The 18,214-nt window shown below is 54.2% G+C and overlaps 2 protein-coding genes across 3 annotated transcripts in view; both read right to left on the bottom strand.

Moving 5' to 3' along the window:
- si:ch211-196i2.1 (collagen alpha-1(I) chain) overlaps positions 1-1,343 on the bottom strand; it is a 31,945-nt gene extending 30,602 nt beyond the window's left edge. For both annotated transcript variants that reach the window (XM_047015296.1, XM_047015297.1), the window contains exon 1: positions 1,262-1,343. In XM_047015296.1, the coding sequence (XP_046871252.1) occupies positions 1,262-1,282 (21 nt within the window). In that variant the 5' untranslated portion in view covers positions 1,283-1,343. The remainder of the gene's footprint in view (positions 1-1,261) is intronic.
- Positions 1,344-1,566: 223 nt separating this feature from the next.
- LOC124463552 (collagen alpha-1(XI) chain-like) overlaps positions 1,567-18,214 on the bottom strand; it is a 34,442-nt gene continuing 17,794 nt past the window's right edge. The window contains exons 2-7 of the mRNA XM_047015298.1: positions 17,054-17,201; positions 16,544-16,702; positions 16,149-16,341; positions 13,292-13,423; positions 12,998-13,072; positions 1,567-1,965 (exon numbers count right to left, since the gene is read on the bottom strand). Of these exons, the coding sequence (XP_046871254.1) occupies positions 1,567-1,965; positions 12,998-13,072; positions 13,292-13,423; positions 16,149-16,341; positions 16,544-16,702; positions 17,054-17,201 (1,106 nt within the window). The remainder of the gene's footprint in view (positions 1,966-12,997; positions 13,073-13,291; positions 13,424-16,148; positions 16,342-16,543; positions 16,703-17,053; positions 17,202-18,214) is intronic.

Here is an 18,214-nt window from a genome sequence, read left to right as displayed (position 1 = left end):
TGAAGTTTAAGGTTCTGGAAGAGGTCCAGAAGACCGTCTCTTCCTCTAGCCTCAGGTTCTGGAAGAGGTCCAGAAGACCATCTCTTCCTCTAGCCTCAGGTTCTGGAGGAGATCCAGAAGACCATCTCTTCCTCTAGCCTCAGGTTCTGGAAGAGGTCCAGAAGACTATCTCTTCCTCTAGCCTCAGGTTCTGAAAGAGGTCCAGAAGACCATCTCTTCCTCTAGCCTCAGGTTCTGGAGGAGATCCAGAACACCGTCTCTTCCTCTAGCCTCAGGTTCTGGAGGAGGTCCAGAAGACCATCTCCAGGCTGACGTCCAGCCAGGCCAGAGCCTGCTCTACGAGGCAGAGGGAAGGCCAGTGCCTGGGGGAACCCTATCCTCCTTCCCCTCCTCCCCCTCCTCCCCCTCCCCCTCCTTCCCCTCCTCCCCTCCTCTTACCCCTCCTCCCCCTCCTCCCCTCCCCTCCTCTTACCCCTCCTCCCCCTCCTCTCACCCCTCCTCCCCTCCCCTCCTCTTACCCCTCCCCCTCCTTCCCCTCCTCCCCTCCTCCCCTCCTCCCCCTCCTCCCCTCCCCTCCTCCCCTCCCCTCCTCCCCCTCCTCCCCTCCCCTCCTCTTACCCCTCCTCCCCCTCCTCCACTCCAGTCTGTGTTACCGGCCAGCAGGACGTCGTCCTTCATGTTCCCTCCAGCAGGGATGTTTCTCAGCCTTGGTGCAGAGCGATCCCAGGGTCTTTACGGAGGCCCTGGCTCCAGGCTTCTCTCCAGACACGGCCAGATGTGCCATCTGGGCCTGCTTCTTGTAAAAACCGTCTCGAACCCAGACCTCTGATTGGGCCACGCCGAGGGGCTCAGTCTCAGTCTCCACCAATCCGACGGGACGCGGATGAACGTTTGCGGTGTCGCCACTTGTGATTGATGCGTGGTCGGCGCTCGCGGTGAGAGGGAGAGCTTTGAGGTCGCCAACGTGAGGACAGCGACATCAAAGACGTGGGAAACGACTAACGATTGAACTTGATCGCTTGACTTTGATTACTCGCGGGTCCTGATTGATGGAGCGCAACTCTTGTGATCTCACAAGCCCAAACAGAATCCAGGTTTTCCTCTTTCATAATTCCTCGCCCACAGTACTAAATGTATTTCTATTGCAAACAGCAAAGCAAGACAAACATCTCCACACTAACTTCAAGCAGGGCACTGCTAAAGCAAATATCATGCTCTTCTCTATAAACCATACTGGACAGGAAGGAGGAGTAACACAAACCTCTAGGCCTGGAGGCCCCATCCTCCCTGGAGGTCCTCTCCTGAGGAGGTACTTCCTGCCGTCTGAGCCCAGGACCAGATCTCCCTCCCTGGATACGATGGTCACCGTGCGTGGGTGCTCCTGGCCTGGTGGAACCAGCCCACCCTTCACGGTGGAGTCAGGCTGGCGAGGGCTATGCCCAGAAGGTGTTCCCACCTCGCTCTTCACGGGGGGCTCGGAACTGGGGGGGAGGGGGGCTCTGAGACGGCTTGTGTTTCACCCCCACCTCCACCTCCGCCTCCTCTCTCAATCTGTTGGAATCTGGATCATCTGGATCGACAGTGGTCTTCTCCAAGGGAAAGCCAGGCGAAGGCTTCTTGGCGCCCCGAACCGGCATCCAGATCGATGATGACGTCTTCCGACGGTTTCCCGGGGAACCGTGCAGCCCCTCCCCTCCCCCCGGGTTCAGAGTCCTTCTTGTCGGTGGTGATGTTCTCCTCAGAGTGTTTGGACGAGGACTCTGGCTTGCATGCCTGCCCGCCCACGGCACCTGGGGAGGGGGGCTTCCACGGGAGGGTGAGGGGCCCCCCCTGGAAGAAGGGGTCGGCCAAGTCTGTGTCCTCGTCCACCACGAAGACGTCCCCCCGTCCCAGGGAACCTTTCTCGCGGCGCCCAGAGGGAACCGTCCCGTCTCCACGGTGACCTCCACTGCGTGGAAACACATCCTGTGGAGAGACAGGGATCTCGGGGGTTGGCACTGTGCAGAGATGTAGACTGCCATGATGCAACACAGGAGGAATGCCAATCTCTAACAGCCAACATGTTGTATCTGTTCCCTCGCTGCGTACTCATACGAGTGGTAATCTGGGGGAATGTCTGTCTTTGCGAAGTCCAATAAACATCCGGCATGGTTGTTTTGTTTTGTTGCTAAGACAGAAACATTGTAAGGTGAACCAGGCAGTCGGACACCAGCAAAACACACAGACCGTATCCAGACTGTCTCCTTTATCTTTCTATTCACACAGCTCTCTCTCTCTCTCTCTTTAATTGAGAGGTAAAATGAGGGAGGTGGATGAGAGCTGGAGGACAAGGATGAGGTCTGGGGGACAAGGATGAGGTCTGGGGGACAGGGAGGAGGTCAGGGGGACAGGGATGAGGGCTGGGGGACAGGGATGAGGTCAGGGGGACAGGGATGAGGTCTGGGGGGACAGGGATGAGGTCAGGGGGACAGGGATGAGGGCTGGGGGACAGGGATGAGGTCAGGGGGACAGGGATGAGGGCTGGGGGACAGGGATGAGGTCAGGGGGACAGGGATGAGGTCAGGGGGACAGGGAGGAGGTCTGGGGGACAGGGAGGAGGTCTGGGGGACAGGGATGAGGGCTGGGGGACAGGGATGAGGTCTGGGGGACAGGGATGAGGTCAGGGGGGACAGGGATGAGGTCAGGGGGACAGGGATGAGGTCTGGGGGGGACAGGGATGAGGTCTGGGGGACAGGGATGAGGTCAGGGGGACATGGATGAGGTCTGGGGGACAGGGATGGGGTCTGGGGGACAGGGATGAGGTCTGGGGGACAGGGATGAGGTCAGGGGGACAGGGATGAGGTCAGGGGGATAGGGATGAGGTCAGGGGGACAGGGAGGAGGTCAGGGATGAGGTCACACACCTTCACAGACAGATTTGACATGAAGGTAGAAGCCTGTTCCTCCTGCCAGGGCTCTGTGTGCCCTCTGTCTAATCACAGGGCTCAGCAAAAGCAAGATTCAGCCTGCTCTGTGTGTGTGTGTGTGTGAGAGTGTGTCATCTACAGTAGTGGTTTGAAAAAGCATGGTGGAGTCAGCAGAAACAGACGTCTCTGGGAGGTTCTGATGGTGGTGGTGTTGAGAGGGGGGGCCGGGGGGGGGGGGGGGGGGGGGCAGGGGGGGGTAGGTGGGGGGCGGGGCGGGGGGGGGGGGGGGGGCAGGGGGGGGGCGGGGCGGGGGCCAGCTGTTCGTACAGCTGACTGGCAGGTCTTTGTCGAATAAACTATCCGGCTGTGTGCTAAAAAGAGGTCTTAATGTGGTGGTTGGTGCTCAGTGGTGGATTGTTTGGCTGCAGATCAAGAGGTCCCAGGTTCAAATTCCCCCACCCCTCCTCTCTACACTGCTTTGGGTAGAAGAGTCTGCTAAATTAAAGGGATAAGGACTGCTGTTCTACAAATCTGTGTGCTTTTAATTGACATGTATTGGAACACCTGGGAGAGGTTGCTGGTTATTATTATTCATCTGGGTGTTTCCTGTGTCTGCATGGAACATGTTGTCCCCATGCCATTACTACACACTGAGCACTGTCCCCATGACTACACACTGAGAGCTGTCCCCATGACTACACACTGAGAGCTGTCCCCATGACTACACACTGAGAGCTGTCCCCATGACTACACACTGAGCGCTATCCCCATGACTACACACTGAGAGCTGTCCCCATGACTACACACTGAGAGCTGTCCCCATGACTACATACTGAGAGCTGTCCCCATGACTACACACTGAGAGCTGTCCCCCATGACTACACACTGAGCGCTGTCCCCATGACTACACACTGAGCGCTGTCCCCATGACTACAGACTGAGAGCTGTCCCCATGACTACACACTGAAAGCTGTCCCCATGGATACACACTGAGAGCTGTCCCCATGACTACACACTGAGAGCTGTCCCCATGGATACACACTGAAAGCTGTCCCCATGACTACACACTGAGAGCTGTCCAGATACACTGACTGAACTGCTTCGGGCACACAGGAACACATTCACACACACACGCGCACACATTCACACACACACACTCACACTCACACGCACACATTCACACACACAAAAGTGAATGGACACATACACATCAACACGAAGGTCCAATTAGATGGCAAGGTCCGTAAATCTAGCTGAGACACAGGTATGCATGTATGCAATCTTAAACTGGCTGGGTCTTGCAAGCAGAGAAAGTCAAATCACACCAACAAAAAAAAGAAAAACACACAGGGCTCGTGTGATGGTTTTTCAGACGTTAAAAACATGTTTGTTCTAAAATGCTGACAGTGGAAGAGTCAGGGAAGCACGCAGAAGGAAGGAGAGACGGCGAGGGGAGAGTTGACCTTTGAACTGGAGCGTAGACCAGCCACGAGTCTCACATCCATCCATCTGAAATCCACCTCGTACCCACCTCGTACCAACCTCATTTCATACCTCCTTTCATACCTCCTTTCATACCTCCTTTCATACCTCCTTTCATACCTCCTCTGCTAACTAACTATGTGAGAGACTAAGTTGAGAGCACAAAAAATTGTTGTGTCTGTTTAGGAAGTTTTCTCCGCTGATTGTAGGTACATTAATAGAGAATCATAATCTCTCTCCGCTGGGGATTATATGTATTATAGACGCATGATATCTCTACTGGTGTCTGTAATACAAATGCATAACATTTCCTGATAACACGATAACAAGCACCAAGCACGCAAGTCCAAGCACATCGTTTAATAAATCCTGAGCTGCCAAGGCTCCCACATCACTATTCTCCACAGAGACGTCACTCTGAACTGGAACTGAACCACAGTTAATAGCTGACGACTGTTAATGCTGATGTGAATCAAAAATACAAATAAATAATAAACACAGCGCACTCCTGTGATCTTAAAAACCTCAGAAAACCACAAGCCGCAATTCAAAGAAAATGACTAACTGGTGCTAATCCCACACAAACACAAAACACATCATGAAACATGAAACCGAACCCGATGAAAGCGTACGGCTGCGCTCTGCGTAATGGCCTTGATTCAAACAGCGTGCGGAAGATTTGGAACAATAATGACTCATGTGATCACACTCCTAACGAACCAAACGTGGACGGAGAGAGGAACCAAACTCAACTCAACACAGACTCATCAAACAAGCATTGCACCAACCTCGCCAGGACCCAACATTCGTCTCGCTATCTTCTGGGCCTCCAGGAACGACCCAAATCCATCCAGCATCAAACAGGCCAGAAGCACACGGCCTCCTGCACTGAGCCACATCCCTGCAGGTCACCTGGGACTGCAGAGCGGCAGCTGGATCCTCAACGCCTACGACTGGAGCTCCCAGGTAGCAGCAGGTCCAGATACACCACAGACCCGCCCCCTCACACACACACACACACACACACACACACCGCTGGGTCACACCCACAGCACTGAGGCTTGTCGCTCGCCCTCGTACGTGTCGATCTGAAGAACAGCCTTACGTAGGCCACACACACACGCTCAGTGCTGTACACATCAGACTACCCCACTTCCCCTTAAGGCAGTCCATGCAAACAGGTGTCTCTCTCCTGCGTGTGTGCTTGTCTTCAAATGTAGGAGAGAGAAAGAGAAAGAGAGAGAGAGAGAGAGAGAGAGAGAGAGAGAGAGAGAGAGAGAGAGAGAGAGAGAGAGAGAGCGAGCGAGAGAGGGAGGGAGAGAGGGAGAGAGAGAGGGAGGGAGGCAATGAGAGCAGGGGAATTTGGAAGAGAGAGGGGAGGGATTGGGGTGTGTGTGAAATAGGACAGAGCATGTCTGAGGGGTGCTTGGGAGGAGAGACAGGCATCGGTGCAGAAAGAGAGAGACCTGAAGAACACAAGAAGTTCAACCAGAGGAATAGGAACATGTGATGTCGCGGTGACACTAAAGAAACAACTCGAACTGCCTTCACATAAATCCCGAAAGTTCAAGTTCATTCAGGCAACCATCATCTCATCCATAGCAACCTGATTACCTCCACTATCAATTAATCCATGGCAACTTGAGGCAGGGGAGGAGGAGGAGGAGGAAGGGGAGTAGGAAGAAGGGGAGGAGGAGGAGGAAGGGGAGGAGTCAAGGGAATCCCCGAGGTCTCCAGACGGAGCAGCACCAGTTCCTGCTGAGAGGCCGCAACCCCAGGAACGACCCCAGGAACGAGGATGAAAACCAGAGGGGAATGGTGGAACCACAGATCCGCATAACCCACAGGGATTCCACCCTCTGGAAGTGACAGTGGAAGCAGCCGTAAAACCACAGCTGAAAGCAGTGGAGGGAAACAGCAAGCCCCCCGATGAGGCTGGAGTGATTTATACGTCCTGGAAGAGAGGGTGGAGAGGGAGGGGAGACCCACAGCGCTGTATCAAAGACCAGGACAGGAACCATTACCTTATGTCTGTGGTCGCAAAGGAACAACCACATTGACTGACATCAACTGTTGTTTACAGTTCAAGAATGTGGCTGTGAGAGAGAGAGAGAGAGAGAGAGAGAGAGAGAGAGAGAGAGAGAGAGAGAGAGAGACGGACAGAGAGAAAGAGAGAGAGAGAGAGAGAGAGAGAGAGAGAGAGAGAAAGACAGGGAGGGAGAGAGAGAGAGAGAAGGAATGGAGAAGAAAGAGGGAAAAGATGTGAGCGTGAGAATCCCTCCTCTCTGTAGACAGCAGGACACAGCGGAGCAGGGAGAGCAGGGGGTCGTGGCCTTTGGAGGCCTCTTTTCCGTTTCTGACCAAACTTCCATCACGCCCCAGCCTCCCCACAGGGGGTTCAAGAGGCTGGGCCAGGGAGCCATGATGATCCTCACTTAGGCCTGGGGAGTTAAACCCTGAGCCAGGGAGCCATGATGACCCTCACTGAGGCCTGGGGAGTTAAACCCTGAGCCAGGGAGCTATGATGACCCTTACTGAGGCCTGGGGAGTTAAACCCTGAGCCAGGGAGCCATGATGACCCTTACTGAGGCCTGGGGAGTTAAACCCTGAGCCAGGGAGCCATGATGACCCTCACTTAGGCCTGGGGAGTTAAACCCTGAGCCAGGGAGCCATGATGACCCTTACTGAGGCCTGGGGAGTTAAACCCTGGGCCAGGGAGCTATGATGACCCTTACTGAGGCCTGGGGAGTTAAACCCTGAGCCAGGGAGCCATGATGACCCGTCACATGTGGCTCACCCCCTCTGGATCTTGGCGGCGAGGATAAATCACCTAAATCAAGCCGATGGGGATTTGTTATGGAGTATACCACATGTAACCTCTTTTTATCCGGGAAGCGCTGGCCAAGGGCGAGAGGGGGAGAGATTGTGGATGAAGATAGGATACATGTGGTATACTCCATAACAAATCCCCAACGGCTTGATTTAAGTGATTTATCGTTGAGGCCGAGATCCAGAAAGGACAGTCTGGGACATGATAATTACACGTTTGAAAAGCTCTGAGGCTTAGGGCGCTCGTGGCAGGAGTACAGGGAGGCAGACAGACTAGCAGACAGACAGACAGGCAGGCAGACAGACTAGTAGACAAAAAGACAGACAGATAAACAGACAGGCAGACAGACAGACAGACTAGTAGACAGACAGACAGACAGACTAGTAGACAGACAGACTAGTAGACAGACAGGCAGGCAGGCAGACAGACCAGCAGTGAGACAGACAGAGGGATAGAAACACGGTCTCCTCTTCCTGTCTTTCTTCATCTCACATCCCTCTTCTCCGTCCTCCCTTCTCCCTCATCCATCTACCCTCCTCTGGGACAACATCATTGCAGAATGGAGTCAGACCGTGTGGGCCACCCAGCGGTTTGACACGGTGGTAAAGAGCTCTCAGCCCCGCGCTCTCAGTCGCAGCGTTAAGTAAAAGGTTGACGGGAAACAGAGCCTTTCTGTTCCTGAGAACAACCAGTCCACACGACTCAGACGCAGAGCACAGGATGGGATTTTACAGCTGCCATAAAAGCATGTTTCTCGTCTCTGAGCGTTTTAATTTGTTTACCTGTTTACACCCACAGCCCAGCCTGCAGGACACCCAGGCTGCAGGACACCCACAGCCCAGCCTGCAGGACACCCAGAGCCCAGGCTGCAGGACACCCACAGCCCAGCCTGCAGGACACCCAGAGCCCAGGCTGCAGGACACCCACAGCCCAGCCTGCAAGACACCCAGAGCCCAGGCTGCAGGACACCCAGAGCCCAGGCTGCAGGACATCCAGAGCCCAGCCTGCAGGACACCCAGAGCCCAGGCTGCAGGACATCCAGAGCCCAGCCTGCAGGACACCCAGAGCCCAGGCTGTAGGACACCCAGAGCCCAGGCTGCAGGACACCCAGAGCCCAGGCTGCAGGACACCCAAAGCCCAGGCTGCAGGACACCCAGAGCCCAGGCTGCAGGACACCCAGAGCCCAGGCTGCAGGACACCCAGAGCCCAGGCTGCAGGACACCCAGAGCCCAGGCTGCAGGACACCCAGAGCCCAGCCTGCAGGACACCCAGAGCCCAGCCTGCAGGACACCCAGAGCCCAGGCTGCAGGACACCCAGAGCCCTGCCTGCAGGACACCCAGGCTGCAGGACACCCACAGCCCAGCCTGCAGGACACCCAGAGCCCAGCCTGCAGGACACCCAGGCTGCAGGACACCCAGAGCCCAGGCTGCAGGACACCCACAGCCCAGCCTGCAGGACACCCAGAGCCCAGGCTGCAGGACACCCACAGCCCAGCCTGCAGGACACCCAGAGCCCAGGCTGCAGGACACCCAAAGCCCAGCCTGCAGGACACCCAAAGCCCAGCCTGCAGGACACCCAGAGCCCAGGCTGCAGGACACCCAGAGCCCAGGCTGCAGGACACCCAGAGCCCAGGCTGCAGGACACCCAGAGCCCTGCCTGCAGGACATCCACAGCCCAGCCTGCAGGACACCCAGAGCCCAGGCTGCAGGACACCTAGAGCCCAGCCTGCAGGACATCCACAGCCCAGCCTGCAGGACACCCAGAGCCCAGGCTGCAGGACACCCAGAGCCCAGGCTGCAGGACACCCAGAGCCCAGGCTGCAGGACACCCAAAGCCCAGCCTGCAGGACACCCAGAGCCCAGGCTGCAGGACACCCAGAGCCCGGGCTGCAGGACACCCAAAGCCCAGGCTGCAGGACACCCAGAGCCCAGGCTGCAGGACACCCAGAGCCCAGGCTGCAGGACACCCAGAACCCAGGCTGCAGGACACCCAAAGCTCAGGCTGCAGGACACCCACAGCCCAGCCTGCAAGACACCCAGAGCCCAGGCTGCAGAACACCCAGAGCTCAGGCTGCAGGACATCCAGAGCCCAGCCTGCAGGACACCCAGAGCCCAGGCTGCAGGACATCCAGAACCCAGCCTGCAGGACACCCAGGCTGCAGGACACCCACAGCCCAGGCTACAGGACACCCACGGCCCAGCCTGCAAGACACCCAGAGCCCAGGCTGCAGGACACCCAGAGCCCAGGCTGCAGGACATCCAGAGCCCAGCCTGCAGGACACCCAGAGCCCAGGCTGCAGGACATCCAGAACCCAGCCTGCAGGACACCCAGGCTGCAGGACACCCACAGCCCAGGCTACAGGACACCCACGGCCCAGCCTGCAAGACACCCAGAGCCCAGGCTGCAGGACACCCAGAGCCCAGGCTGCAGGACATCCAGAGCCCAGCCTGCAGGACACCCAGAGCCCAGGCTGCAGGACATCCAGAGCCCAGCCTGCAGGACACCCAGAGCCCAGGCTGTAGGACACCCAGAGCCCAGGCTGCAGGACACCCAGAGCCCAGGCTGCAGGACACCCAGAGCCCAGGCTGCAGGACACCCAAAGCCCAGGCTGCAGGACACCCAGAGCCCAGGCTGCAGGACACCCAGAGCCCAGGCTGCAGGACACCCAGAGCCCAGGCTGCAGGACACCCAGAGCCCAGGCTGCAGGACACCCAGAGCCCAGCCTGCAGGACACCCAGAGCCCAGCCTGCAGGACACCCAGAGCCCTGCCTGCAGGACACCCAGGCTGCAGGACACCCACAGCCCAGCCTGCAGGACACCCAGAGCCCAGCCTGCAGGACACCCAGGCTGCAGGACACCCAGAGCCCAGGCTGCAGGACACCCAAAGCCCAGCCTGCAGGACACCCAGAGCCCAGGCTGCAGGACACCCAGAGCCCAGGCTGCAGGACACCCAGAGCCCAGGCTGCAGGACACCCAGAGCCCAGCCTGCAGGACATCCAGAGCCCAGGCTGCAGGACACCCAAAGCCCAGCCTGCAGGACACCCAGAGCCCAGGCTGCAGGACACCCAGAGCCCAGGCTGCAGGACACCCAGAGCCCAGGCTGGCTGGCAGGGTGCGCCGTCTGCGCTCCTACTTGCTATGATCTGTCCCGTCGCTAGGCAACACCTCAAATCCTTTACACTTGTTTGAAACCGCTGGAAACACACTGCGATCTGTGTTCACACACAGACACACAGACACACAGACACAACACACACACAGACACACAGACACACAGACACAACACACACACAGACACACAGACACACAGACACAACACACACACAGACACACAACACACACACAGAGCTCACACTTTTATATAAATTAAACTGTGAATATGACAAGCAGCTGGCTTGGTTGGACTGGGTCGATTTGATGTGAGGTGACTGGCTCAATGCATGGCCGTTGATAATGTCGGTGACAAGCTGACAATATGTGCAGTTTGAGGGTGTCATATTTCGATCCAAACTGGATGAATGACACATTTGGAGCAAACGTATCATCACAAGAGAGAGGGGTAAAACAGAACAAGCACGAATTTGTTTCAGAAATCCTGCCAGTCTCCACTACCATTGAAACTCAAAAGGTTTTCAACTTCACAAGCCGTCATTAGCAACAGGTTACACCGGCTGGGAAGAAAAAGTACAAAAATAAAAGGAGAAAGACAGTCTGCTCACAAGTCTGTGTTATCTTGACACAGGATGGTTTGTGAACCCCACAGCTTAACGGAGTCATGGAATCTGTCAGAATGATGGATGTCTTTTCCACTGTTTTCTTAGTGGACTGAACTTGACAGTTGAACAGAAATCATTTAGGATGCTCAATTACTAAATGAAAAAACAGGATAATGGATCACGTCGAGCGCAGGTGCGTCTCTCTCTCTGACAGAAGGCCCTCAGGGGCAGACCGCTGGTGGGGTGGTAGATGTTTAGTCACCCGCATCTCTCTCAACACGCTGAACTGGAGCACGTCTCCTAAAAAGGAGGGGGAGACTGAAGCTAAATATTATATACACTTTATTTTTATTGTTACAACTTTTTATTGTTACAATAAAAAAATAGGGTTTGGACTATAGTTCTTCTGCTGGCTGAAGCTGTGAAGCTGGTGAAGGATAACAGCCAATGTTCCGATGGTAGAGACAGCACAGACGAGAGGCTTCAAACCCAAATAGCGGGCATTAAAAGGAGCCTTCAAACGACCTCAGGCTACAGGTTTGGATGGGTGGAAAGGCCTCAGCGAACGTTGAAGCTCATTGCTTTGGGCTTTGTTATTCTGCATTTACCTCTGCTCCCTGTGGCCCCCAGGGAGCAACTAATATCTTGAGGGTGCATTCTGGGAGTTCATGATTAACTACTGGAGTGCCACGGCCCAACAGGGGGCACTGTCAAGGGAGGCACAGGTCCCAGAGGGAACATGCATCAAAGTCAGGAACCGTAACAACAGGCCCCAACAATCAGGGAGTTCTGCTTCAAAGGGCAGAGAAGTAGACCTCGGCGAAAGACAAACAGATTTCAGTCATGTGGGGTTTATTTCTAACACTGCAGCTCTGCCGGTCTGGTCTAACGAGAAACAGAGAGAGAGATTGAGGCAGACATGGGGGGGGAGATAGAGGAAAAGAGAGAGAGAGACATGGGGGGGATAGAGGAAGAGAGAGAGAGAGAGAGAGAGAGAGGGAGAGAGAGAGAGAGAGGGGGAGAGGGAGAGGGAGAGAGAAAGAGGGGAGTTAAAGAGGAAGAGAAAGAAAGACAAGGTGTGGACAGAGAGAGATGTGGTTCTGAATATAAAAGAGAGAGAGAGAGAGACAGAAAGAGAGACAGAAAGAGAGAGAGAGATATAAAGAGACAGAGAAAGACAGAGGATAGAGGAAGAGGCATGGCATGGGTCTGGAAGATCCCAATCTCTCATTTAGACATAAAGAGCACCAGATGAGGGCTTACTGAAGAATGCTAATGTTTACATAAAGAGGAACATGTACAGTGGTCAAATGTATAAGTAAAACAATGCATGTTGTTGCTTAAATGAAAGGGATTCTTTAGATTCGCTTACAGACCAAGCTCAAGCTGAAAGAACAACATGTATCAAAGAGGTGCCAAATCAAACGATGACCTAGTAATAGGAAATAGGAACTGTGGTTTTGTCAAACTAATCAGACACCACAGATGATTGGATGCTTCTATTAACACTTGATGCAGAGGTGCTATGAACACACACACACACACTCACACACACACGGCGGTCAGTCGAGGACAGACAGGGTTATATCGGGCCTCAGAGGTGAATTCCCACACTACTAATTAATCCCAGGCCCAGACCTCCAGGTGATGGAACACTGTGGTGGTGAGTTTGGTCCAGAGGGGTGATGAGACAGGGAGGCTGGTGGGCTGGCTGGCTGCAGCTGGGGCCTGGAGAAGGGGGGGGGAGGGAGCATACTACTGCTCCAACGAGACCCGAACGAGGTCACACACACCGATGCCCTCCCCCACACACACACACACACTCACGCACACATACACACGGCATGTGAGATATGGCAGTCCCAGAGGACCAGGTGGGAGTCTGGCTCACATCTCCAGCCCAGATGCAAGTATGGTGGACCTGGGGGTGGAAGGAGGGTGAGGGGGGTGGGTAGGGGTGAGGGGGGTCTAGAAGGGAGGGTGGAGGGAGGGTGGATGGGCTGTGTGAATGGGAGGTGGTGTGGGCTAGGTGGATGAGGGTGGATGGAGGGTGAGGTACTCACAGCCCTGTCAGCGCCCAGCAGGGGGGGCTGTTTCTGCAGCAGGTCCTCCAGGTCGTTAGAGGAGAGGAGCAGGTCCTGGTGGAAACATAAAGAAGAGAACATTACGGACACCAACTAACGAGCACACAGTCAGTCAGTCGCTGTTATTAAATTCACCAGACTGCATCAAACCACAGGGCACATGTTGATCCTGTGTGTGTGTGTGTGTGTACAAGAGAGAGTACTGTGTGTGTGTGTGTATTTGTGTGTCTATGTCAAGCTGGGTGGTGGTGTGTGTGAGGTGCTGGGCTGTACCTCCAGGGCGGCGTGGGTCCGGGGGGAGCGGTGGGGTTTGGGGGCCCCCCCACACTGGGGCTGATGCAGAGTGCAGTGATGTCGGGCCGCCCCGGGGTCGCCCATCAGGAACAGCAGCTGTCTGAGGTGGCCCTGAGAAGACAGCGCAGGAGGGGCTGAACATGCACGTGTCCAGACTGCGTGTCGTCGTTGTCGCATGTTTACGACACGCACGGTAGGGTACATGTCTGAGTAAACTCAGCCGTCCAGCAGGGTGAGGTGTATAGCCCTGCTCTCAGCTGAGGGTGAGAGGCCTGCCGTCTATCATGAAGGATACACCTTGTTCTCTCCAGATATCTAGCCCTCTGCTGGTGAGAAATATGATTGCTAATGAACGGTGCCAACTCAAACAAAGACCGTTATTTTGTTTAATATATTCTAAACAAACGGGAAAAGAGAGTGAGCGAGAGGGACAAAAAGAGAGAGGAGAGAGAGTGGGAGAGGAAAAGGCAAGAGACAGAGTGAGACGGAGAGAAACTCATAACATCTATACCATCTGAGCCTCTTTCTTTACACTTCTAAACGTTCCATGACTAACGTAATATGTGTCCAAATGTACTGAATCTAAGTGAATAAATGTCAAAAGAACCCTCATCTGTGTGTGTGTGTGTGTGTGTAGGAGGGCATGCAGTGAGGAGTCTGCTTCACGAAGAGCCCATGCTGCCTTTGCTCTCCTCTCAACCCAGAGTCAGGTGGCTGAGCGGTGAGGGAGTGGGGCTAGTAATCAGAAGGTTGCCGGATCGATTCCCCGCAATGCCAAATGACGTTGTGTCCTTGGGCAAGGCACTTCACCCTACTTGCCTCGGGGGAATGTCCCTGTACTTACTGTAAGTCGCTCTGGATAAGAGCGTCTGCTAAACAACTAAAATGTAAATGTAACCCCAGCAGCCAGCCTTCACAGTGTTGATCTGTATTTCTACGATCTGCACAAAGGGAACGCAGTCATTCATGAGGATCGCGAAAGTCTGTAAATCTCCAGAAGATGTGTTAAGACATGACAGTGATGTTGAGCATTCCAGCCGGTCTACGTGGTCAGTGACCTCTGAGGCAGGGAAGCCCAGAGGACAGGAGGTCAGAGGTCATCTTTATCTTTCGAAGAAACGTTCCGTGCAGAGCCCCTCTGTGCAGCATCACCAGTTTCATGTGATTGACTGTACCAGGGGGGAGAGTAGAGAACACTGAGGGGGGGGGGGGGGCATGTTGCCGTGGCCGCAACGCATACGGCAGGAATCTTTTTTCAAGCTTTCATAACTTTTTTTCAAACATTTAAAACGTTTTTTCTGAAAATATTTGTATAAATTTCAATACTTTTTCTTAAATATTTCACACACACCATGAGAGGAGAGAAGAGAGCGAGCCTGGCTTGAAAATGAAATAAGTCGAAAGTACAGATGTTTGTGTAAAATAAATTAAGTCAAAAATTGTCCCAAAAATAAATAATGAAGTAAAGTACTGACCCCAGAAACATCTACTACTTCTCATCTCTGGACCGCAAACACTCAGACAGAATGAGGTGTTTTCCTACCCTGCTGCCATGGAGCGGACAGAGAGCAAAAACTAGATGCTACAGTCGAGCATAGTCGAGCTGGCGGGATGATGAGGGTGTGTGAGTGTGGGGGGGGGGGGGTCGACAGCTGTCACCACCTCACAACACAGGAAGTTCAAAGTCCCGGGGTTGTCATAGACACACATCGCCGAGGGAGACGAGGGTGAAGGAGAATCCATCTTGGCGCGCGCTGAGCGCTAACCCAGATGCTGCGCCCAGCTGCTCCTCTCCCAGTGTCGTCCGCTCCAACACTCAGCCTTCAGGAACAAGGGCCCTGCCCCGGCCGAGGATGATGCGGCGCGGGGGAGAGGGAGGGGGTGCTAAGATGATCTACAAGACAACCATCCTCCCTTTCCTCCCAGACCCCCTACAGGAGGGCAGGAGGGCCCGGGTTTTGGGTCGGTTCCGTTTTCAAACCCACGCTGCGTGTGGATACATGTCAGTGCTTTGGGTTAACAAGGACGTTTCCTGCCAGCTTCCTGGACTGACCTCCCCTGATAGCTTGGCTGAGAGATCTAGAAACATTCCTTAAAGCGAGGGAGCGGAGAAGCAGGCAGAGAAGAGAGGCCTAGAGAGACGACATGCTCTCTGCTGGGGGCTCGTACTCCGGTGCTCGTACAAAGGCATGAGACTTGAACTTGAACTCTTGTGAGTGGGTAGAGGCAGAGGCAGTCAGGAGAGCTGAGGCAGAGAGAAAGAGAGAGGCTGGGAGACAGAAGCAAAGAGACAGAGGCAAAGTTAGAGAGTCAGAGAGATAGAGAGGGAGAGAGAGACAGAGACTGGGAGACACAGAGAGTCAGAGAGACAGAGAGACAGAGAGATAAAGAGTCAGAGAGACAGAGAGACAGAGAGATAGAGAGTCAGAGAGATAGAGACATAGAGTCAGAGTCAGAGAGACAGAGAGACAGAGAGACAGAGAGACAGAGAGACAGAGAGATAGAGACATAGAGAGTCAGAGTCAGAGAGTTAGTGTCAGAGAGACAGAGAGACAGAGGCTCAGGGAGACAGAGACTCAGAGAGACAGAGACTGGGAGAGACAGAGAGTCAGAGAGACAGAGACTCAGAGAGACAAAGACTGGGAGAGACAGAGAGTCAGAGAGACAGAGACTCAGAGAGACAGAGACTCAGAGACTCAGAGACTCAGAGACTCAGAGACTCAGAGACTCAGAGACTCAGAGACTCAGAGACTCAGAGAGACAGAGACTGGGAGAGACAGAGAGTCAGAGAGTCAGAGAGACAGAGTTTAGTGAGGGTGAGTGAGGAGCTCCTTACCTGGAAAGGTGTCTCGAAGCCCTCCAGGATGCCCCCCAGCAGCAGCAGCCCGTCGGGGGTAAAGTCCATGCCCCCGTACCCCCAGCCCACCTCCTCCACCAGGGCGCAGTCCACGTACAGAGCCAGGCCGCGGGCCGCCACGCTCAGCGCCACGCTGTGCCACGCCCCGTCCGACAGCCCGCCCACTGGGAACCTGGGAGATGCCGATACGTCGTCACAAAGTCATCTCGTCACGACGACGACATGACGACAACATCGTCGCAAAGTCATCGACAAATCATGACATCGTCACAACGTCATCACATACCCTCACAAACACCCTCCCACACACACACCCTTCCACACACACACGCACACCCTCCCACACACACACACAGGCAGGCAGGCAGACTGACTCGTAGTGGCGCTGCTGGGTGCTTATGAAGGTGAGGGTGTAGGGACTGATGCGGATCTGCAGCAGGATGTGGCTCTCTGGGCTGACTAGTGTCATCACGCTGCGCTCGTCTGTCTGGGAGCTCCGCAGCTGCAGCAGCAGGCTGAACTCATCTGCAAACCTGCACACACACACACAAATACACACACGTATACACACATACATACACAGAGTGGGGCACAGTTTGATAAACATGATATGTTTAGTTATTCTCGTGGAAACCACCAAACGTGGACTGTACATTGTGATGTATGACAATTCAGTGTAAAATAATGTGTGCACACTGATAATTGCGTGCACATTGAGTACAGGAAAACGAAACATAAATATACAGTAAAGAAGTTGAAAAACTTGTGTTAAGCTAACGTGGGTTAGATCTGTCAAACATCACATGCCATGTGAGTCGAAGCAGATTGAGCTAAGGTCTAACTCTGTGTGTATCAGAGAGAGTGTGTGTGTGTGCTCATGTTACCCTTCGGTGAAGAGCTGGCGTAGGGGCAGTGCCAGGGTGGAGTACTGCCCCACCTGCAGAACCACACACCTGCGTCCCTCCACAGTCATGGACGCGTTGCTGCTGTTGCTCACCTGCAGCGACAGCTGCTGCAGAATGTTCACCTCCTCTGTGGAGAGAAAGGTGGACGTTTACCGGCCATGGCTGCACCCCGACTGCCAAACAAACATTCCTCCAACAGCGATGCGTGCTGTTCTGGCGTACAGACGTGAGGGATGTCCTGGTAAATCAAGTGGAATGCAGAAACATCTGGAGAAATGCAGCGCTGGCACTAATTACTGCGCTCTTCTGTATTCGAATGTTACCAATGATGGCTGGTGCACGGCGATGATCAGAAAATGCGGACCGTTTCATTTTTTGGCGCTAGAGGACTTAAAACAAACACAAGCCATTGAAAACTGTGCGCTCGCGTCCAATAGTGCCCTCCATTGTTTTTGCTTTCGTTCCTGAGCTCATTTCCTGTCTGCAGATTTCGGGGGTACAGGAGGTCCTCTTTATTTACGTAGCGCCGAGGGGTAAGTGAAATTCGTCATGCCCTGCTGTGAACGAGGGCCCTGTTGATAACAAACCACTCCTAAGGATCATGAATACAACGATTGATCAATGAGCGGGGAAAAGCCAGCACTGAGAGAAAGTCATTGGTGCATATTGATCGTGCTCTGGCACGTTTATGACCTGAGGGTCATTTTAAGGCCTTGTGGGAATTTCACTGTTCAAGAGGTGGGGTCAAAACCTGTCAGCTAAAAGGCCTGTCTTCTGAAATGTCAGACAATCAGACAATAAAAGCTTCCAGAAACCTCAGCACGACAGGATACTCACTGCTAAACACAGCCAGACGAAGGCTAGGATTGTAATGGCAGCACTTAAACATGGACTTCAATGATTTAACCCAAGTGAACATGTTTCAGACTGCCTTGGGGATATTTCCATGGAAGCTGTAATGCTCCTAAAGATTAAATGCCCTCCTTCCAACCCTCCTACCCAGAGTAGGACCTGAGGCTAATCTGTTCTTACGTTCTGAGGCACATTCTAGAAGCGTGGTGTGCACTCTACTAAAAATATATAGTTCGAACGGAACAGACCAACTCATTGTTCCATATCTTATATGACAGGATGTTTCAA

Source organism: Hypomesus transpacificus, unplaced genomic scaffold (genome assembly GCF_021917145.1).
Source record: "Hypomesus transpacificus isolate Combined female unplaced genomic scaffold, fHypTra1 scaffold_298, whole genome shotgun sequence".
Classification (NCBI taxonomy): domain Eukaryota; kingdom Metazoa; phylum Chordata; class Actinopteri; order Osmeriformes; family Osmeridae; genus Hypomesus; species Hypomesus transpacificus.
This window is presented reverse-complemented; position numbering and strand designations above follow the sequence as displayed.